The sequence below is a fragment of the Chiloscyllium punctatum genome, chromosome 23 (genome assembly GCF_047496795.1).
Source record: "Chiloscyllium punctatum isolate Juve2018m chromosome 23, sChiPun1.3, whole genome shotgun sequence".
In the NCBI taxonomy this organism is placed as follows: Eukaryota; Metazoa; Chordata; class Chondrichthyes; order Orectolobiformes; family Hemiscylliidae; genus Chiloscyllium; species Chiloscyllium punctatum.
The window spans coordinates 80,681,280-80,705,011 of NC_092761.1; the positions used below are offsets into that span (position 1 = coordinate 80,681,280).

General features: G+C 41.4%; 1 protein-coding gene across 8 annotated transcripts in view; it reads left to right on the top strand.

Moving 5' to 3' along the window:
- LOC140494165 (alpha-1,2-mannosyltransferase ALG9-like) overlaps positions 1-23,732 on the top strand; it is a 276,263-nt gene that overhangs the window by 18,553 nt on the left and 233,978 nt on the right. For 5 of the 8 annotated variants that reach the window (XM_072593258.1, XM_072593259.1, XM_072593263.1 and 2 more), the window contains 7 exons: positions 3,141-3,333; positions 4,022-4,156; positions 10,792-10,862; positions 11,206-11,294; positions 11,862-11,997; positions 14,287-14,374; positions 18,554-18,659. In XM_072593258.1, the coding sequence (XP_072449359.1) occupies positions 3,141-3,333; positions 4,022-4,156; positions 10,792-10,862; positions 11,206-11,294; positions 11,862-11,997; positions 14,287-14,374; positions 18,554-18,659 (818 nt within the window). The remainder of the gene's footprint in view (positions 1-3,140; positions 3,334-4,021; positions 4,157-10,791; positions 10,863-11,205; positions 11,295-11,861; positions 11,998-14,286; positions 14,375-18,553; positions 18,660-23,732) is intronic. The other 3 variants (XM_072593265.1, XM_072593261.1, XM_072593262.1) reach the window with 1 other exon arrangement.

Genomic DNA, 23,732 nt, shown 5'->3' on the forward strand with positions numbered 1-23,732 from the left:
TGTTGTCCTCGATCTGTGTTGCACCGACTTGTTTTATTTGGGCAGAACCTGACCATTGGCTTCAGCATCCTCCAAGGACAGGAGTGAGGAATATCAGCTCCTGGTATTGGCTCCAGATCTCCCACCCCACTTTGCTCCCTTAAATTAAAGGATCAAGGATGGCTAATCCCTGTGGAATTATGCTGTCAGATTGAGCCAGCCCCTCAGGGAAGGGATTGATCAAACAAAAGTGTCACTGTCATTTTTCTGTGCGTGGGAGCTTGCTTTATACAGAATATCAGCCTTAATGTTCAATTCCAACAGGGGTGGCTCCTGTACAAAAAACCAAAGAAATGTAAATGTGATCTGTTTGTTGGCGTTATATTGTTGGCCAGCTCAGTTGGCTGAATGGCTGGTTTGCAATGCAGAGTGATACCAACAGCATATGTTCAATTCCCACACTTTCCTTGTGAACCTCTCCCCTCGCCTGAGCGGTGGTGACCCTCAGGTTAAAATTCTCTCGACCAAAGAATAGCTGTTTAGTCCTCTGGGCCTATGGCAACATTACCTTTATGTGTTGCCAATCCTATTTGAATGTATCCTTTAAGTAGCCTGAATCAATTATCAGGTTTCTTCACAGCACTCCCTCCCACCTCCAACCGCACTCCCAAGCCCTCTGCTTCTTGCTGCACAATAACCAGGTTCTGATTAAGATTCCTGATAGTTTTCAGACTGAATTTGCTTGGAAAGCACCAATCATCAGAAAGCTAGCTGTGATTTATTGTGGAAAGCAAATATATACATGAGTTATATGGACTTATGCCGGATTCTGATACAGGAAGAGTGATGTTCAGGGTTTCTGTGCAATGAAATTGTTTGAATAGCTAGGAAATAAGCAAGGGAAAATGGTTAATTAAGTTTTCTGGGAACATTCATCTATCCTACAAATGGTGGTAGCTGCAGTAGAGGAGAAGGATAAGTAACTGTGTAAGTTGTATTGTAAGTAGGGAGTTAATCACAACCTGAAAATGCCACAGGTCTGTTCAGATGGGGTCAGTTATTCCTGTTTGTAGTAAGGGTAATGTAACGCTGTTATGTTCCTTGATAATAGTTCTATTTAGTAGGTATACTGGTTAAAATGGCAGTTTCAAAGTGAAAAATTTGTTCATTTGCAGCACTGTAATACAACACAACTTTCCTTTTAAGATAGTGAAACCTTCCCAGTTGTTTGTCTCATGTACTTCCACCTGGAGAGGCAAGTGACAAGGTTTACAATAGCCTTGTTTGTCATTTTTCATGAGGAAATACAAACTTGCTTCAATCTCTTGCAGCCTAAAGGGCTAAAGAGCAATATTAACAGATTTCCTCCTCTTGCATCATTGTTGTGTTCAATTGTATTGCTGAAAAAGACCTGTTCGAATATTTTCTGAATACCCCAACACATTTAACATAAATGACAAATTAAAAGGAAAGTCACCAAAGAGAAATTTGTAGCTGAATCTTTTTGTCTTGTAAGTATCAGGACAGGTGTAAGAATGGCAAATTTCAAAGGATCATAACAATTTATGCTCCAAGAGGAAACTGTGCTAATTAGTTTGTTAGTTGGCTCTGATTGGCCAATATGATGCCATAGGGAATGTAATGGGGAACTGTAGGCTCTCCAAGTTCACGTCTAATCCAAAACTGTTGCACATTATCAAGGTATTCCTTTGGTTTGCAGACAATGGGTCCCTGTGGATGAATGTATGTAACTCCTAACAAACATAAACATTACAAGCTTAATTGGCTATATTAAAATAGTTGTTAGCGTAGCTATTAATATGTTACAAATTGTTCAGCTAGTGCTGCCTAATTCAAGTCTAATAGACTTTGCTTTTGGGGGTTTGAGAGTATGGGTTAAATGACTACAGTCTGTACTCTGCTAATTACAATCAGAGCTCCTCAAGGGTAAGTATTTGATGGAGTAGCAGGAATTGGGATTCAAAACTGGTTTAAAGAATGGAAGCAGAGTAGGAATTAAAAACAGTTTTCAGTGGTGTAAGACGACGGGCTATGTTTTCTTCTGACACTAACTCTAGCAACATAGTGCTTTTTCTCTATATTAGTCAGTTTATCAAGTCAGCCCTGTCTCTGTATCTATTCTGTGGAGTGAGCTCAAGTGGAGAGATATGAAACTTTGTTTATTGCTGTCAGTGATCCATTTACTAGCGTAGTGTGAAACCTCTCTTACTTTCAAGATAGGAAGAAAAATCCATTTGCCAATACCAATTTATGAATCCTGGGTGTTTCAGACCTTCACAGTTTAGTGATTTGTGTGGCTGGTTACTTGAGGTTTGTTATCAGTATGAGTTTTTGACTTGTAAATGAGTGTCTGCAATTTGTGATGAAGAAATAGAGGATGACTGCACTTGAACAAAGATGAAAAACTTTCACTGACTTGAGACATTTGGCAAACCTCATGTAGTACCTTTGTAAATGACAGTTATGACAATGGATTCTAATCACGATTTGCTGGATTACAGAGGAATGACTGATGTGACACATAGAAGCACAAATGTTGCTGAGAGTAAAGAAATACTGAAGCTTTTCATCCTGCACTTGTCAGGACAGATGCAAGAATACCAAATCTACAAAGGGGCCAATAATGTTACATCAGAGTCCACATGGCAACCAATCAGCACCATAATTCTCATGCAGTATAACTTGCTGTTTGCTTTGAAATTTGCAACTTTTGTGTCTTTCCTGATGAACACAAGATGAGAAGCCTCAACTGAATGTCTTTTTTTTTCAGCAATGTGGATTTCAGTCCCACCAAGTGACTAAAAGGGTGGTTATGTGATTGGAGACACTGTCCTTTGAATGCATTGTTAAAGTGAGGCCGCTTCATTTGTTGAGATCCCAACATAATTTGAAGAGGGCCAGGGAAGTCACCCTAACCGACATTTATCCCTTGAAACAACATGACTAAAAATAAATGGATTGGTTATGTGCTTCATTTAAAAAAAAAATCTACGTTGCAATAGGCAGTCCATTTGTTTAAGTATTTTGAGTCATTTTAGTATGATAAGAAAATATATTGACATAAAGTGCTCTTGTTACTTTTCTAATAGTTTACTCTTCTATGTACTGTACCAAATCCTGCCATTCCTTTAATCTCTTAGCTTGTGCCCAGCCCACTTTATTTCCCCTTACCATCGATATTTGCCCCTTTCTAGGCAATCAGGTGCTAAAGCAGGACAAGTGTGGGCACCCGAGGGTTCTACAGCCTTTAAATGTCTCATCTCTGCACGGTTCTGCGCAGCATTACTCAGTAACATTTCAGACTGCGATGAAACATTCAACTATTGGGAACCTGTAAGTTTTGGAATCTGAGTTTTACAATTGCTGTGTGAAAGCTGTTTTAAGTTAGTTACTTGTATGTTTAGTAGTGCTAAAAGATGTGATACTAAAGTAAAAACAAACTTGAGTTTTTGTTTATCACTGTAACTTGATTGCAGAAACCATTGAAACTGTAGAAATTACTTTTGCCTCAGTTAATTGCATTGTGCAATTGCTCAGTGTTTAATGCAGCTTTCTTCTGGTGAGATAGAGGTTTTCTGAACAGTCCCTTGAGGGTGAGCTCTCTCCTGCCTTCACCTGCTGCTTTGGTGCATTATGTAAACTGCCTGAAGATGTAGGTTAGACCATTTTGACTTCGCAGATGATCCCTGTTCCCAACCAGTGACCCTAACAGTCAAAGCACTTTGCTGGAGTGTGGGGAGAAAGGACAGAAAAAGTACATGGATGGAAAAGAGGATTTGCCTGTCCTGGCAAAAGTAAATATATGGAATAAGGGGGTAGACTGCCAGGAAAGAATGCTTAGTTATACTGTAACTGAATATTGACTAAAACACACTAAAATTGCATTGTAACAGGATCACTATTTAATGTGCAATGCGTTATTTTACATTGTGCTTTTTTTTAAACAATAGCAAAGTTTTAAGAAGGGAGGAGAGAGGAGATGATTAACCAGGTCACTCACATCCCATTTCTTTGTTCACAGACACACTTTTTGCTATATGGAACGGGATTCCAGACCTGGGAATATTCTCCAGCATATGCCATTCGCTCCTACGCTTATCTTTGGCTACATGTTTTACCTGCTTGGTTCCATGCAAGAGTTCTGCAAACCAACAAGGTGCTTTTTTTTAAATTCAAGTGTGCCAATTTATTGCTGCTCAACCAACAATGGATCTGAGGAGCATTCGGAATGAAATATGTCATTTCACCTCTTCAACAGTCAAGGCAATATCAGACTATGCCGCAAACTAGTCCTCATTATTGCTAGAAAATTCATTTAGAGAACCTGGTAATAATCTGGGGACCCAGGTTCGAATCCCACCAATAACAGATGGTGGAATTTGAATTCAACAAAAATCCGAAGTTGAAAGTTTCCCTCTGTCTGCGTGAGTTTCCTCTGGGTGCTCAGGTTTCCTTCCACAATCTAAAGAAACGCAGGTCAGGTGAATTGGCTGTGTTAAATTGCCCATAGTGTTCAGGGATCTGTAGGTTAGGTGCATTAGTCAGGGGTAAATGTAGGGGAATGGGTCTGGATGGGTTACTCTTCGGAGAGTCAGTGTGGACTTGCTGGGCCGAATGGCCTGTAGGAATTCTGATTCTAATTCTAGAAAAAAAGTCCAGTAATGACTGTGGAACTATTGTCGATTGTTGGAAAAACATATCTCGTTCACCAATAGCCTCCACTTGTCGGCCAGACCAGGGAAGGGTGGCAGATTTCCTTCCTTAAAGGACTTTAGTGAGCTAGGTGAAATTTTCATAGCAATCTTTAAATTGTCACAATTAGAACTAAACTACCTTTTAATTCCACACTAAAATTCAAATTTCACCATCTGTCATGGTGCTTTTAAGGATATCATAGACTCTGGATTATTAGTCTGGTGATGTTACCCCTATCTCTCAGCCTCCCCCCAGTGATTCCTCAGCACCTATACATCTAGCCAGATCATGCTGTCGGGCTCTTTGACAACAGAGAGCAGATTCCAGCCGGTGGTGTTGCATTGTGATCAGAATTGGAACTCCAGTTATATTCCTATAACCCATCACCAGCCCGAACTCTGTTAGAGTTGGCTTCCCCAGCACTGTACATATTTATGGATATATTCACAATCCTAGAGGTTACACGTTCACATTCCGTTGTGATCAGTTGTGGGAGAGAATGAAATATATTTGGACAGCAGCAGGACAGAAATGAGCTTGAAATTTGCAAGGTTGTTGGGGAGTACAACTGGTTCACTCACGTCCCTCAGATGGAGTCTTGCTTTTTGCTCTCACGACATGATTCACTCTTCATGTCCTTAGCAGCGGTTTACTCAGGCTCCACACCAGGGCCTAGCATTAATAATGTCTCAGAATGATGTTAGGATCTGGTGTTTGCATCCTCCGGAAACTAGCCAAAACTAGCAAAGATAGATTTTTGACTAGGAAAGGAATTGAGGGTTATAGTGCGCGAGTGGGTAAGTGGAGCTGAGTCCACAAAAAGATCAGCCACGATCTTACTGAATGTGGGGCAGGCTTGACAGGCCAGATGTCATATTCCTGCTCGTGCATGTTCTAATGTTTCTGAAATCACGGTTTCTTGCAACAAACCTTTGGCTTCATTTTGGAAAACCAGTCGTACCGTCGCAGTTCTTTCCACAGACCTTTGCATTTATTTTCTTTCCAGCAGCCAGTTCCATTTTGAAATGATTATTGAATCTGTTTTCAGCTGCTTTTCTGCAGTGAAACACTTCTTCACCCAGAGAGTGGTGGCTGTGTGGAATGTTCTGCCCCAGAGGGCAGTCTCTGGATTCATTTAAGAAAGAGTTGGATAGAGCTCTCAAGGATAGTGGAATCAAGGGTTATGGAGATAAGGCAGGAAGAGGATACTGATTAGGATGATCGGCCATGATCATATTGAATGGTGGTGCAGGCTCGAAGGGCAGAATGGCCTACTCCTGCACCTATCGTCCATTGTCTATTGATACCAGACCATAACAATCTGCTGTGGAAAGACAAAAAAAAAACTCCTGTCTGGTTCTTTTCCTAATTATCTTAAATTTGAATGTCTGGTTATTGACCCTCCTGCCAATGGAAACAGTTTTTCCTTATTTGTTTTCTCAAATTCTATAGTATAGAACATCATTATTAAACGTCATTAACCTTTTCTGTTCTAAGGAGAGCTACTCCAGCTTCTTTAGTCTGTTCACAGGAAAAATGCAGTGGCAAAGCAGTAATATCATTGGCCTAGTAAACTAGAATCTGGAAAAGCATAACAGGTCAAGCAGCATCCAAGGAGCAGGAGTATCGATGTTTCAAGCATAAGCCCTTCATCAGGCATCCTAATAGTCTAGAATCCCAGGGGCTCAAATGCTGATGTGGTAAATGATGAAATTTGAATTCAAAAGAATCTGGGATCAAAAACTAGTCTGACTGTGTAACCATGTTGATTGTTGTTAAAAACTCATCTGGTTCATGATTACCCTTGGGGAAGTTGAACAGTTGTATAAAAGCCTGTACAAAGTCTGAAGGAACGAAACTGATATCGGCATTGGAATAGGCATCAGAAACAACAGTGTCAATGTGGTATCTCCTCTCTGAATCTCACACCATCCAGATGTGGGACGAGAGAGCAGTCCCTTCACTGTTACTGGTCTAAATCCCACAGCTCCCTTCCTAACAGGGCAGTGGGTGTCCCTACACCCCAAGGACTTCAGTGGTTCAATTCTCTGGGATAGTTAGTGATTTAAAAAAGACTTTACATGAAGCACCTGATGCTGGATATATTTCTCAGAAATCTCTGATGCAAATCTTGACATCCTTCCTAAACTGTGGTGTCTGGAAACAGCTCCAGCTGAGACATAACCAGAATTTTATTTTATTCCATTTATTACTATGTATTAGTTATTATTACAATCCAAGTAGAGACTGATAATTTTAAGATAAATTACAAGTTCCCATCAACTGGAAGAATTGCAAAGCAAGATTTCATATTTAAGGCTTGTACTATACCAAATAAACAAAAAATCAATATAATATGATGTATAAATATGACCTAATAGTCAATATAAGCAAATTGCAGAAACTAACTAATTAAAAAAGACAGGGAACTATAGACTAGTGAGCCTCACGTCGGGCAAGTTGTTGGAGGAGATCCTGGGGGACATGTATTTGATTTCCATGTATTTGGAAAGGCAAGGACTGATTAAAGATAGTCAGCATAGCTTTGTGCGTGGGAAATCATGTCTCACAAACTTGTTTGAGTTTTTTGAAGAAGTAACAAAGAGGATTGATGAGGGCAGAGTGGTGGACTTGATCTATGTGGTCTTCAGTAAGGTTCCTCATGGGACACTGGTTAGCAGGGTGAGATCACATAGAATACAGGGAGAACTAGCCATTTAGATACAGAACTGGCTCAATGGTAGTAGACAGAGGGTGGTGGTGGAGGGCTGCTTTTCAAACGGGAGGCCTGTGACCAGTGGAGTGCCACAAGAATCAGTGCTGGAATCACTACACTTCATCATTTTTATAAATGATTTGAATGAGAACACAAGGTTTGTTAATACGTTTGCAGATGGCACCAAAATTGGAGGTGTAGTGGACAGCGAATAAGGTTACCTCAGATTACAACAGGATCTTGACCAGATGGGCCAATGGGCTGAGGAATGGCTGATGGAGTTTAATTTAGATAATTGCGAGGTGCTGCATTTTGTTAAAGCAAATCAGAGCAGGACTTATACACTTAATCGTAAGGTCTGAGGGAGTGTTGCTGAACAAAGCGACTTTGGAGTGCAGGTTCATATTTCCTTGAAAGTGGAGTTGCAGGTAGATACAGAGTATCTACATTATATTACCTCCTGGGTTCTTCATTATGTTACTCTGGAGTTGCAGATAGTGAAGAAGGCATTCGGTATGCTTTCCTTTATTGGTCAGAGCGTTGACTATAGGAGTTGGGAGGTCATGTTGCAGGATATTGGTTTGGCCACTTTTGGAATATTGCATGCAGTTGTGGTCTCCTACCTATCGGTAGGATGTTGTGAAACTTGAAATGGTTCCGAAAAGATTTACCTATGGGGAGAGGCTGAAATGGGCTGGGGCTATTTTCCCTGGAGTGTCAGAGGCTGAGGGGTGACCTTACAGAGGTTTATAAAATCATGAGGGGCCTGGATAGGATAAATAGACAAGGTCTTTTCCTTGGGTTGGGGGGAGTCCACAACTAAAGGGCATAGGTTTAGGGTGAGAGATATATTGTAAAGATAGAAAAGAGACTTAAGGGCAACTTCTCCATGCAGAGCGTGGTGTGTGTATGGAATGAGCTGCCAGAGGAAGTGGTGGAGGCTGGTACCATTACAGCATGTAAAAGGCATCTGGATGGGTATATGAATAGGAAGGGTTTAGAGGGATATGGACCAATTGCTGGCAAATGAAACTAGAGATTAGTTCAGGATATCTGGTCAGCATGGACAAGTTGGACCAAAGGGTCTGTTTCTGTGCTGTTCTTCTGTATTGACTCTATGACTTCTTAAGTATAGTCTGTGTGGAGTTTGCACATTCTCCCCATGCCTGCGTGGGTTTCCTCCGGGTGCTCTGGTTTCCTTCCACAGTCCAAAGATGTGCAGGTCAGGTGAATGGGCAATTTAGCATGGCCAATAGTGTTAGGTGCATTAGTCAGAGGGAAGCGGGTCTGGGTGGGTTACTCTTCGGAGGGCCAGTTTGGACTAGTTGGGCCGAAGGGCTTGTTTCCACACTGTAGGGAATCTAATCTAAAAATCTAAAGTAAGTAATGTTGTCAAACTATTTGACACATCTGTAAGTCATGCTTTTGGTAAATAAGTAGACTTAAATGTTAATTTGATGCTAACCAAAGCTTGACAACAGGCTCCCGCTTCCTTGTGACACTTGTCTTCCACTGTCCTTTGAGGATACTCAGAGTTTGGATAAAAGGACTTTCAATCTGATTCCCAGCAATAAGAGCCATTTCAGCACCTCCTGGGTTCTTAACCTCCACAGGTCCCATCCCTTGAACCAGAATCCGGAGAGAATCTGTTTCTTCATTATATTACTCAACACCTAAAATAAAACAGTAGCTATTTTAGTCTTCCCCTCTAAGTCATTCAACCCCAGTCCAGAAAGACCAGCAACACATCTGTTCTGCCAAGATATACCTATCACGTGATTTTCTATTAGCTATCGGCCCTTTCCTCATATTAACCAAATCATTCAGCTCTACCTCGAAACAGAGTGAGATTTCACTATACCCCATTCCAGAACATTCTGTTTTACATTAAATTGAAGGTGACATTGTAAAACAACATTTTTAAATTCAGTTTCACATTTGTAATCATATTGATACAGAAATTGCTGTCCTGTGCTTTTGATTTAATCTGTATTCCTCTTCAAGCCAGGTGAGAACACATTGCTTAAATGGCAGAAAACAGAAGCCCTGTAATCTTGGCTCAAAATTAAAGATCTACCAACTTTAAACATGTTCATCCCTTACTTACAGTAATGAATAGTCAGTTAATACAAACAAACTATAGCAAACGTACCTTCCTCTTAACTAATTAATGCAGCCAAAAATACTTTGCAATCCATTTGTGAGTCATGCCTTGCTTTTGGAAACTGAATAGCTTTTTAAAGATTAGATTCCATGCTCCTTAAGGTTAGGCACAATCTCCCTTTCCCTATTATGGCTCATTAAGATCATGGCTGATCTATCCATTGTCTCAGCTCCTCCTACCTGTATTATCCCCATAACCCTTATTTCCCCCACCATGCAAAAACTCCAACTGTATCTTGAATAAATTTAATGAAGCTGCCTCTACTGCTTCCTTGGGCAGAGAATTCCATAGATTCACTACTGTCTGGGAAAAGCAGTTCCTCCTCATCTCTGTCCGAAATCTACTCCCCCTAATCTTGAGACCATGTCCCCTAGTTCTAGTCTCACCCACCAGCAGAAACAACTTGCCTGCCCCTACCTTATCCATCCCTATCGTAATTTTATAAGTTTCTATAAGATCCCCTCTCATTCTTCTAAATTCTAGTGAGTATATGCCCAGGCGGCTCAACCTCTCCTCACCTCCAGCACCAACCTGGTGAACCTTCTCTGCACCGCCTCCAAAACCAGTATATCATTCCTCAAGTAAGATTTATCTGTAATATTACTGAGGTCACAGCTAATTAAGGGCATCCGAACATGGATGTAAACAGCACAGAAACTTAAAGGGTGCTTAAACAGAAATTGCTGAAGAAACTCAGCAGTTCTGGCAAAACTTGTGTAGAGAAAGCAGAATTAACCTTCCTGAGCAGTTGTGCAGGAAGGTCCCCAAAAGAGAAAATGCTGGAAAATCTCAGCAGGTCTGGCAGCATCTGTAAGGAGAGAAAAGAGCTTTGACAAAGGGTCAGTTAGACTCGAAACATCAGCTCTTTTCTCTCCTTACAAATGCTGCCAGACCTGCTGAGATTTTCTAGCATTTTCTCTTTTGGTTTCAGATTCCAGCATCCGCAGTAATTTGCTTTTATTTTGTGCAGATGGGTCACTGGATTTGAAATTTTGACCTTGTTGAGTTTCTCCAGCAATTTCTGTTTTTGTTTCAGATTTCCAGCATCTGCAGTTCTTTGCTTTATTTTGGGGAGTTTATAGAATTGCCCTTGGTTACATTACTCTGAATGTGACGTTAAGGTACAACAGAGACTGATTTTTATGATTTCAGTTTAGTGGTTGATGTTTGACCTTGCAACTTATTTGCTTTAATATGGAGGGTCTTCTTTTTCCAGGTACTTGTCTTCTACTTCTTACGATGTCTCTTAGCCTTTTTCTGCTGCATTTGCGAGTTGTACTTCTACAAGTAAGTTGATGCATTTATCTATCAGTCTATGGCTTTCCTGTTTTGATATTTACATAGGAATTGATACTGCTGGAAAGTTGCAGGAAAGCAAAGGGAATGCTGGAAAAATATCTAGTGGTTAATCCAGGAAAATATCCAGCAGGTAATTGGGTGCTTATGCGGAAAAGATGTAATGTTTTGAACATAGACTGTCAGAACTCTCAAATATTCAGCATGTGGAGTATTAACCTCTGGTTTCCGGGTGCTGACAGACTTGCTGCATGTTTAGAGGTTTTGGTTTAAAACATTTTAATTGTTTTAATATAATGTATCAATAAAAGTGTTCATGCTGATTACATTCTAGAGCTGTTTGCAAGAAGTTTGGGCTCCATGTTGGGCGGTTAATGCTGGCGTTCATGGTGTTGAGTACTGGGATGTTCTGCTCAGCAGCTGGTGAGTAAAGACTTGCATTTGTGGGAATGAGAGCATGAAGTTACATGTAAGACCAAGAGTTGTGCTGAAAGAAACAAACCAAAACTCAACTTCTTACTCAGTATTTCACTGGGGAATTGCTGGCCAACTTGAGGATGACATCTACCCATGGTTTCTGTTGTGGGTCAGGAATCTCCCAATGGCTGACCTCGCATTGTTTTCCCAACTTTCTTGCCAATGGGTGTGACGTTCAGTGGCTGGTAAGATTCTGTTCCATGTTCTTGCTTATTTGCAGACATCTCCAGTCACTGATACCAAGGGTTGTGATTTGGGGCTTGCACGTTTCTGAGGCTACGGAGGACCATTCCAAACCGCAAAGTTCTAACGAGGCAAACCTGTCATTAAAAAGGTCAAGGAACAAGAAGGTGAAGGTGTTTGGGGCTTATGAGCCTGATTCCTCTGATTGGCCTGCAGTTTAGATTCCCCTTCATGTTGTTAGCTTTTTCCTTTGACGGTCGTGAACAGTGAAGTGTTAAGATGATTGATTTATTTTTATGCCTTCTTGTTTTCTCTCTCCCTCACTTTCAGCATTTCTGCCCAGTAGCTTCTGCATGAACACAACTCTAATTGCAATGACTGGCTGGTTTACGGATAAGAATGCTGTGGCTATACTGGGAGTAGCAGCTGGAGCCATTTTGGGATGGCCCTTCAGTGCAGCTCTTGGGTAAGAACATCAAGATACTCTGAAGCAGCCATGTTCTACTTGTCTGACTTGAAGCTACCAATCCTTGTGGAATTACTTTAACCATAGAATGGCACAGTGTACTTGGGGTCCATTGGGCCATCATGCCTGTACTGGCTTTTTATTAGAACTATTTAGTTCATCCAGGTCTTTCCCCTTTACTCTGAAGAAAGTCTCTTATTTTTCCTCTTTTGAAACTATGGATCACATAGTTTCCAGCGAGCCAGAAATTGCTCTACCATCTGAGATTTGTCCTGTTGGACAACGAGGAAAGGTTCATCTGTGGAAATTTGCTACCCCCAAAGTGCGATGGATGCTGGGACTTTAAGTAAATTAAAGGAGGAGTTAGACAGATTTTTAATTGGTAATGGGTTGAAGGGATATGGAGAGAAGGCTGGAAAATAGGGGTAAGGAGCATGTCACCAATGATCGAAAGGGGGAGCAGACTCGATGGGCCAAATGGCCTAATTTCGCTCCAAGGTCTTATGAACTTAATAAACAGTGAATGGGAGCAGAGAAAGGCAGCTCTGACCGGGGACAGAAACATGGAAAAGTGGTAAATAGGTTTTTTTTGCCCCTTGAGCTATTTATCCAATCCTGTTTTCAGTATCAGCATTGACTCTTCCACCACCCTTGGAGGCAAGGCCTTGCAAATCCTGTGTGCAAGTCACACAACAAGTGTCACCTTTAATACTGAGTAATAAAGGAACTACTTCTGCAGGTGTACATTACAATGGTCCAACCACCAGTGAACTCAAGGTTAGTTAAAGATGGAAATGCCAAGGAATAAAAATTAAACATTATTGGGGGGAACGTGGGAGGGTGAAGCACTAATTTGGAAAATCTGATTGTTGCAAAGATGCAAGTGAACATTTACAAATGTTCGTCATGATATTAATTTGATCCCTGTGCACTGTCTTACCTCAGTCTGTCTCTGTTGCCTCCAGAGTCCAGGTTGAAACAAAGTGGAAGAGTTGAGCAGTAATAAAATATTAATACTTTTGAATTATTTTATTTGGACTCCAATGTTTCTTGTAAAATGATGTATTAATTGGAAGTCTCCAACTTGAAATACTTGGCCTATCTAAGGTGACTCAGTGGTTAGCACTGCTGCCTCACAGCACCAGGGACCTGGGTGCATTCTCCCCATGTCTGTTTGAGTTTCCACTGGTTTCCTCCCTTTACAATGCAAAGATGTACAGGCTAGGTGGATTAGCCACGGTAAATTGAACCGTAGTGTCCGGGCATGTGCAGGCTAGGTGGATTAGCCGTGGGATATGCAGGGTTACAGGGATGAGATAGGTGTGGGTAGGATGCTTTTCAGTTAGTTGGTGTGGACTAAATGGTTTGCTTCCACACTGCAGGGATTGTAAGGTTCTATCTGTTCATGTGAGTGAAACCGACTGTAATACATTGTCCTCTCCTTTTCCTCCCCTCCATCCCATTGTTGCCATTTGCTCTTTTTAACACCACAGACAATTTTATGACTGATCAAGGAAAAATCTATTTGATTTGGAAATGGAAATGGAAGATGACCCAGTTCATATTTGCAAGGGTACTTGGATGAAGAGAGATCTTCCCCTAGAATATGAACTGACCTTTTGTCTCCTTGCAGATGTGGACAGAATTGTTGTATATTTTTTATCGCTTCCTGTTACTTTTTTTAAAGGGCCTTTTAATTTACTTTGTTCTTGGGGTAGGATGGATTGCTAAGGCAGCACTTATTGTCCATCCTTAAGAACCCTTGAGAGCGGCGTTCTTGAGCAGCTGCAGATGTGGCCACAGGGTGTTTGGTTGTAGCTGTGGAGTGGCTTGTAGAGCCATTTCTGAGGGCAGATTGCTGTGCACCTGGCCTCACCTGTCGACCAGACTGAATACAGGACATTAGTGAACCAGAAAGATTTTTGCAAAAATTCCATAGTTTCATAATAATTATTAATGCGTCTAACATTTTATTCCTGATTGTTTGATTAATGTGTTGAAGTCTAGTAGCTGCAGAGAGATTTGAACTCTTCTCCAGCACGTTAGTCTGAATTACTGGCACAGCAACATTGTCACTGTGTTACTGTCTCCTTACAAACCCATTGCATTTAGTCCCACTAAAAGTAACCTGTGTATTTTCCCAAAGTACTGTGCGTTCAGCCTTACCCCTTTGTCTATTTTAGACAAAATCAGTTTTATGATCTGTATTTTTGAAATAAATTTAGTACACCTAAATCTTATTTTAGTGCATGCTTTGTAAATCTAATCCTTATTTTCTCCTTTTATTAGGTTACCAATAGCATTTGACCTGGTGGTACTGAAGAGAAAGTTCCAGAGTTTTATTATATGGACAGTAGTAGCTTTGCTGCTCTTTCTGGTAGGTATCAAGGAGATTAATCTAGAAGTACTTGCAAAGTAGGTTTTGTCCCATTTTTGACTGTAGGTTGTCCTTTATGTTAGCACCTCCTTCATGCGCACAAGAAGGAGCTTCTTGGATAGACAGTGGGCAAACTGCTCCTCAAGAAACTTTTAGAAGGATAATGTGTGCAGGTTTTATGTTTAAGTTCGAGGCAGACGAGGAGTGAACAAAAAGGAGGGATAACTTAGGACATACTCCAAGAGGTGATGGAAATCATGAGGTTAAGAAAATTAGCATTAAGGTGCTTTATCTGAGTGCTCATAGTATTTGTAACAAAGTAGAAGAATTAACAGCAGAAGTCATTGTGAATGATTATGATGTTGTAGGCATCACAGGGGTGTGGTTGCAAGGGGTTCAGGACTGGCAGTTAAACATCCAAGCTATTTACAACTTATCGAAAAGACAGGGAGCTGGGCAGAGGGGGCAGGGTTGCCTTATTTTTTAAGAATGAAATTAAATCTATGGCAGTGAATGACGTAGAGTCAGATCATGTGGAGTCTAAGTGGGCGGAGTTGAGGAACCACAAAGGCAAAAAAACCATAATGGGAGTTATGTACAGACCTCGCAGCAAGGGGGGCAAGATGTACCAGGAAATAGGTAGAGCATGTCAGAAAGGCAAGGTCCCGGTGATCATGAGGGACTTCAATATGCAAGCTGACTGAGTGAATAATGTTGTCAGTCATAGTCATAGAGTCATAGAGATGTACAGCATGGAAACAGACCCTTAGGACCAACCGGTCCATGCCGACCAGATATCCCAACCCAATCTAGTCCCATCTGCCAGCACCCGGCCCATATTCCTCCAAACCCTTCCTATTCATATACCCATCCAAATGTCTCTTAAATGTTACAATTGTACCAGCCTCCACCACTTCCTCTGACAGCTCATTCCATACACGTACCACCCTCTGCGTGAAAGAGTTGCCCCTTAGGTCTCTTTTATATCTTTCCCCTCTCACCCTAAACCTATGCTCTGTAGTTCTGGACTCCCCAACCCCAGGGAAAAGACTTTGTCTATTTATCCTACCCATGCCCCTCATAAATTTGTAAACCTCTATAAGGTCACCCCTCAGCCTCCGACACTCCAGAGAAAACAGCCCCAGCCTGTTCAGCCTCTCCCTATAGCTCAAATCCTCCAACCCTGGTAACATCCTTGTAAATCTTTTCTGAACCCTTTCAAGTTTCACAACATCTTTCCAATAGGAAGGAGACCAGAATTGCATGCAATATTCCAACAGTGGCCTAACCAATGTCCTGTACAATGCAACATGACCTCCCAACGCCTGTACTCAATACTCTGACCAATAAAGGAAGGCTTACCAGTTGATCCAAAGAAAGGGAATTCATGAAATGCTTACAGGATGGCTTTTTGGAACAGCTTGTGATGGAGCCAACAGGGGAGCAGGCTATTCTAGACTTAGTGGTATGTAATGAGTCAGACTTCATAAAAAGATCTTAAAGTAAGGGAACACTTAGGAGGCAGCAATCATAATATGGTAGAGTTCAGTCTGCAGTTTGAAAGAGAGAAGACAAAATCGGATGTAATGGTGTTACAGGTAAATAAAGGTAATTACAAGGGCATGAGAGAGGAACTGACGAAAATCGATTGGAAACAGAGTGGAGAAGACAGTAGAGCAACAAATGCAGAAGTTTCTGGGTGTAATTGAGGACACAGTACAGAGATTCATCCCAAAGAAAAGAAAGTTTATCCGGGGGTGGGGGAGGATTAGACATCCATGGCTAACAAAAGAAGTCAGGAAATGTATCGTAGAAAAAGAGAGAGCCTATACACTGGCTAAGAGCGCTGGGAGATCAGAAGATTGGGAAGACTACAAAGAGGATAACAAAGAGAGAAATAAGGAAGGAGAGGATTAAATGTGAAGTTAACCTAGCCAGTAATATTAGAAATGATAGTATAAGTTTCCTTCAGTACATAAGAAACAATCAAGAGGCAAAAGTAGAAATTGGGCTGCTCCAAATTGATGCAGGAAGGCTCACGATGGGAGATAAGGAAATAGCTGAAGAACTTAATAAGTACTTTGTGTCAGTCTTCACAGTGGAAGACAGGAGTAATATCCCAACAATTAAGGAGAGTCAAGGGGCAGAATTGAGTATGGTAGCCATTACAAAAGAGAAAGTGGTAGAAAAGCTAAAAGGTCTAAAAATTGATAAATCCCCTGACTCCGATGGGCCACATCCTAGAGTTCTGAGGGAGGTGGCTGCAGAAATAGTGGAGGTGTTGGTTGTAATCTTTCAAAAATCACTGGAGTCAGGGAAGTCCCAGATGATTGGAAAATCGCTGTTATAACCTCTTTGTTCAAGAAAGAATCAAGACAAAAGATGGAAAATTATAGGCTGATAGGCTCACCTCGTTTGTAGGTAAAATTCTCGAATCCATCGTTAAGGATGAGAATTCTAAATTCTTGGAAGTGCAGGATTAGAACAAGTCAGCGTGGATTTCGTAAGGGGAGGTTGTGCCTGACAAACCCGTTAGAATTCTTTGAAGAGGTAACAAGTAGGTTAGACCAGGGAAACCCAGTGAATGTTATCTACCTAGAATTCCAAAAAGCCTTTGATGAGATGCCTCACAGGAGACTGCAGAGTGAGATAAGGGCCCATGGTGTTTGAGGTCAGCATTCTGGTGAAGTTCATCAATTATACGAAGTTAGGTGGACAAGCAGCTAGTTCTGAGGAGGTGGGGAGGATGCAGAAAGATTTAGACAGTTTAGGAGAGTTGTCCAAGAAATGGCTGATGAAATTCAATTTGAGCAAATGCGAGGTCTTGCACTTCGGAAAAATGAATACAGGGACGGACTATTTTCCAAATGGTGAGAAAATTCCTGAAGCCAAAGTACAAAGGGATCTGGGATGCTAGTCCAGGATTCTCTAAAGGTTGACTTGCAAGTTGAGTCCGTGGTTAAGAAAGCAAATGTAATGTTGTCATTTATTTCAAGAGGGTTGGAATGTAAAAGCAGTCATGTGCTACTGAGACATTATAAAACTCTGGTTAGGCTCCATTTAGAATACTGTGTCCAGTTTTGTGCCTCGCACCTCAGGAAGCTCATACTGGTACTGGAGCTTGTCCAGCAGAGATTCTCACGGATGATCGCTGGAATGGTGGGCCTAACATATGGGATTGTATTCATTAGAGTTTAGAAGGTTGATTAGATTAGATTACTGACAGTGTGGAAACAGGCCCTTCGGCCCAACAAGTCCACACCACCCCGCCGAAACTTACAAGATAATTCATGGCTTAGAAAGGGTGGATGCTGGGAATTTGTTTCCGTCAGGCAGAGATAGACAATAGACAATAGACAATAGATGCAGGAGTAGGCCATTCAGCCCTTCGAGCCTGCACCGCCATTCAATATGATCATGGCTGATCTAGGACCCTTGGGCACAGCCTTAGAATTAAGAGACGATCAATTTAAAAAGGAAATGAGGAGACATTTCCTCAGCTAGAGTCAAAGAGATGTACAGCACGGAAACAGACCCTTCATTCCAACCCACCCATGCCGACCAGATATCCCAACCCAATCTAGTCCCACCTGCCAGCACCCGGCCCATATCCCTCCAAACCTTTCCTATTCATATACTCATCCAAATGCCTCTTAAATGTTGCAATTGTACCAGTCTCCACCACCTCCTCTGGCAGCTTATTCCATACAAATAGCACACACTGCATGAAAAAGTGTCCCATAGGTCTCAGAGAGTGGTGGGCCTGTGGAATTCATTGCCACGGAATACAGTGGAGGCCGGGACATAAAACGTCTTCAAGGCAGAGATTGATAAATTCTTAATCTTGCAAGGAATTAAGGAATACGGGGAGAGTGTGAGTAAGTGGTGTTTAAATGTCCATCAGCCATGATTGAATGGCAGAGGGGACTCGATGGGCTAAATGGTTGTATTTCCACTCTTATGTCTTACGGTCTGATGGACTTATAATTTCCTTCCTCCTCCTCCTCACTGCTTTCAGTCAGCAAAGAGACTTTATGATGGCTGATGGCAGTGCAAAGTGTGCAACGTTGTTCTTGCTAGATCATGGTAAAGGTGAAGTCCTGCTGTCCGCGAGTAATCCTATCCCCTGCAGATAATTCAGAACTAAAAAAAATCAGGACATCTTTGTTTGTGTTGCAGCTCCCCCTTGTTGTGGTGGACAGTTATTACTATGGGAAGTTGGTGGTTACTCCCCTGAGGATAATTATTTACAACGTTTTTACCCCTCACGGACCTGACATTTATGGTAAGCTTTTGGCTGCGTGCATCTGGTGTGTGTTTATGGAAAGTTTCTTCACAAAATATGGTCAAATATTAAAAACAGCAATGTGCACCAATTGAGATATGTCTCTTACCAGAGCCACAGCGAGTTTGGCTTTGATGTATACAAAATCATGATTGCTCAGTTTTGACATTGTATTTTTGAAGGAGCTTAATTGAGTGTCCTAACTATTTTGACCCTTGCTTTGTGTTACTATTTCAAATGAAGGTCAACCATGATCTGTCAGAAATGTTTGAATTTTGATTAGTTGTGGCCATTTCTGATATTATGTTGTAAACTTCATTCAATCATCATTTTAAAATAAAACAAGAACCAGAACAAAATGAAGTGAATCCAAATCTGTAGAATTTGGGGTTTGTGAAGTTTTTAATTTTTCCAAAGACTATGGATGTTGGAAATCTGAAAACTGAGAATGCTGGAGAAACTCAGCAAAGCTAGCTGAAACTGTGGAGCGAGAGAGAGAGAGAAAGATCAAGTTAGCTTTTCGAGTCCAGTATGGTTCTGAGGACAAATCATCACAACTGTGCAAAACTCTGCTCCTCTCCCCACAGATGCTACTAGAGTTTATCCAGCATTGTGTTTGTTTCCAATTTTTCTGGCAATCCTATGTTATGATTACAATAATCCATGAAATTCTCAATAACAGAATTGTTGGGCATCTTTTCACTGGATTTCTAATTCTCTGCAAAAAATATGCAGTTTAATACAACTATGTTAAATAAATAACACAAACTATTTTGTTTGAATCACTGTTTTGAAATCAGCAACTCAACACCTGTGGAAAGAGAAAGAAAGTTGAATTTTCACACCTGACATGAATCCTCTTCAGAATTGAAGAGAGATGGAAGTGTGATAGACTTTTAGAAAATGGGCAGGAATGAGGGAAATAAGAGAGTCAAGGTCAGGGAAAGGTTAGAGAGGGAGGAGATTAAACATCAAGGGAGTCATGATGAAGGGCTTTTGCCTGAAACGTCGATTCCGCTGCTCGTTGGATGCTGCCTGAACTGCTGTGCTCTTCCAGCACCACTAATCCAGTATCAAGGGAGTCATGTCTATCTGTTTTATATTGCCTGTATATTTCTAATACATTGTTCTTTGTTTTCCTTTATTACCCAGTAATTTCAATTAAGTAACCTTGAATAATGATGGAAATGTGTTGAGTTTTTAGTCTCATTTATTCAGGCTGGATAGTGCAGTGGTTTGAGGTCATTTTCTTATCACATCTGCAATCTGTAAATGAAACTTTTAATGGAGCAAGAATCATTTGAGCATAATTCTCACCAAATTGGTGTTGGTGATATACCCAAATGTTGATACTTTTGTTGATGAATCCCACAGGATATTTAAGTTTGATTCTGTAGACTGACCTGGGTGGTGGAAATAATTGTTAGTGACTTCTGTACAATTGCTTATGTATTTCTTACCCCTCATGTTACGAAACACCAACATTGAGCTCACTAACCAGTAATTAATATTGCTACCTTGGGGTAACAAATAGAATTTGGGATCTGTGAAGTTTTTTGGTTTTTCCAAAGATGATGGGTGTGGGAAATCTGAGCACTGAGAATGCTGGAGAAACTCAGCAAGATTCGCAGAAACTGTCGGGGGGGGGGCGGGTGGTGGTGATGGGGGGAGAGAGAGAGAGAAAGGGTAGGTTAGCTTTCCGAGTCCAGTGTGGTTCTGAGGATGAATCATCACTAACTGTGCGAAACTAGAAATGCTACAGGAAGGATAGAAAGGGAGGCAAGAGAGGAGGGGGAGTGGCGTTTTTGATAAGGGATAGCATTACAATTGTGCTGAGGGAGGATATTCCGGAAATACATCCAAGGAAGTTATTTGTGTGGAACTGAGAAATAAGAAAGCAATGATCACCTTATTGGGATTGTATTATAGACCCCCTAATAGTCAGAGAGAAATTGAGAAACAAACTTGTAAGGAGATCTCAGCTATCTGTAAGAATAATAGGGTGGTTACGGTAGGGGATTTTAACTTTCCAAACATCGACTGGGACTGCCATAGTGTTAAAGGTTTAGATGGAGAGGAATTTCTTAAGTGTGTACAAGACAATTTTCTGATTCAGTATGTGGATGTACTTACTAGAGAAGGTGCAAAACTTGACTTACTCTTGGGAAATAAGGCAGGGCAGGTGACTGAGGTGTCAGTGGGGGAGCACTTTGGGGCCAGTGACCATAATTCTATTAGATTTAAAATAGTGATGGAAAAGGATAGACCAGATCTAAAAGTTGAAGTCCTAAATTGGATAAAGGCCAATTTTGACGGTATTAGGCAAGAACTTTCGAAAGCTGATTGGAGGCAGATGTTCGCAGGTAAAGAGACGGCTGGAAAATGGGAAGCCTTCAGAAATGAGATAACAAGAATTCAGAGAAAGTATATTCCTGTCAGAGTGAAAAGGAAAGCTAGTAGGTATATGGAATGCTGGATGACTAAAGAAATTGAGGGTTTGGTTAAGAAAAAGAAGGAAGCATATGTCAGGTATGGACAGGATAGATCGAGTGAATCCATAGAGTATAAAGAAAGTAGGAGTATACTTAAGAGGGAAATCAGGAGGGCAAAACGGGGACATGAGATAGCTTTGGCAAATAGAATTAAGGAGAATCCATAGGGTTTTCACAAATATATTAAGGACAAAAGGGTAACTAGGGAGAGAATAGGGCCCCTCAAAGATCAGCAAGGCGGCCTTTGTGTAGAGCCACAGAAAATGGGGGAGATACTAAATGAATATTTTGTATCAGTATTTACTGTGGAAAAGGATATGGAAGATATAGACTGTAGGGAAATAGATGGTGACATCTTGCAAAATGTCCAGATTACAGAGGAGGAAGTGCTGGATGTCTTGAAATGGTTAAAGATGAATAAATTCCCAGGACCTGATCAGGTGTATCCTCGAACTCTGTGGGAAGCTAGAGAAGTGATTGCTGGGCCTCTTGCTGAGATATTTGTATCATTGATAGTCACAGGTGAGGTGCTGGAAGACTGGAGGTTAGCAAACATGGTGCCATTGTTTAAGAAGGGCGGTAAAGACAAGCCAGAGAACTATAGACCAGTGAGCCTGACCTTAGTGGTGGGAAAGTTGTTGGAGGGAATCCTGAGAGACGGGATGGACACGTATTTGGAAAGGCAAGGACTGATTGGGGATAGTCAACATGGCTTTGTACGTGGCAAATCATGTCTCACAAACTTGATTGAGTTTTTTGAAGAAGTAACAAAGAAGATTGATGAGGGCAGAGCAGTAGATGTGATCTATATGGACTTCAGTAAGGCGTTTAACAAGGTTCCCCATGGGAGACTGATTAGCAAGGTTAGATCTCATGGAATACAGGGAGAACTAGCCATTTGAATGCAGAACTGGCTCAAAGGTAGAAGACAGAGGGTGGTGGTGGAGGGTTGTCTTTCAGACTGGAGGCCTGTGACCAGTGGAGTGCCACAAGGATTGATGCGGGTCCTCTATTTTTTGTCATTTACATAAATGATTTGGATGCGAGCATAAGAGGTACAGTTAGTAAGTTTGCAGATGACACCAAAATTGGAGGTGTTACTTCAGATTACAACAGGATCTGGACCAGATGGGCCAATGGGTTGTGAAGTGGCAGATGGAGTTTAATTCAGATAAATGCGAGGTGCTGCATTTTGGGAAAGCAAAACTTTATACTTATAAACTTAATGGTAAGGTCCTATGGAGTGTTGCTGACCAAAGAGACCTTGGAGTGCAGGTTCCTAGCTCCTTGAAAGTGGAGTCGCAGGTAGACAGGATAATGAAGAAGATATTTGGTATGCTTTCCTTTTTTGGTCAGAGTATTGAGTACAAGAGTTGTGAGGTCATGTTGTGGCTGTACAGGACCTTGGTTAGGCTACTGTTGGAATATTGCATGCAATTCTGGTCTCCATCCTATCGGAAAGATGTGAAACTTGAAAGGGTTCAGAAAAGATTTACAAGGATGTTGCCAGGGTTGGAGGATTTGAGCTATAGCGAGAGGCTGAACAGGCTGGGGCTGTTTTCCCTGGAGTGTCGGAGGCTGAGGTTTACAAAATTATGAGGGGCATGGATAGGATAAATGGACAAAGTCTTTTCCCTGGGGTGGGGGAGCCAGAACTAGAGGGCATAGGTTTAGGGTGAGAGGAGAAAGATATAAAAGAGTCCTAAGGGGCAGCTTTTTCACGCAGAGGGTGGTGCATGTGTAGAATGAGCTGCCAGAGGATGCAGTGGAGGCTGGTACAATTGCAACATTTAAGAGGCATCTGGATGGGTATATGAATAGGAAGGGTTTGGAGGGATATGGGCCTTGTGCTGGCAGGTGGGACTAGATTGGGTTGGGATATCTGGTTGGCGTGGACAGGTTAGACCGAAGGGTCTGTTTCCATGCTGTTCATCTTGATAACTCTATGACTCCCCACAGATGCTATTAGAGTTTATCCAGCATTGTGTTTGTTTCCAATTTTTCTGACAATCCTGTGTAATGGTTACAATAATCCATGCACTAATGTGTTGGGAATGGTTGCATTGCAGAAAGGAACATGATGGAATGTGTATGAACTGATTTTAATCACCAGGATTATGAAGTTGGATCATTTTGTAGAGTGCATTTAATTTAATTTGTGCTGGCAGTGTGCTTTTTAACCACAGGATGGCTCTCTTGAGTCAAGGATCAAATTCCTGCTATAAATCGGGGGACTACGCTGATAGAGCAGATCACTGCTGAATACCTGTCTTTGCTCATGGGAATGGGTAAACAGACCAGGGATGCAGCTCCTGATTGCATTTGTCAGAAACTGTGTGGTGTGTTAGCTGTTGCTCAGGGGGTGGGACACTTGGCTTTGGATCAGAAATTTCCTGATTCAAATTCCGCTGCAGCTTTTCAGCACAGAAATCCAATCTGACAGTCCAGTACAGTATTGAAGGAGTGCTGAGCTGATCGCAGGGCTGTCTTTTGAATGTTAATCTGAGACCCTATTACTCTGCTCCGGTGGACATCTTTTTAAAAATAAACCCTTGATGTCCTGGCCAAAAATTCATCCTTC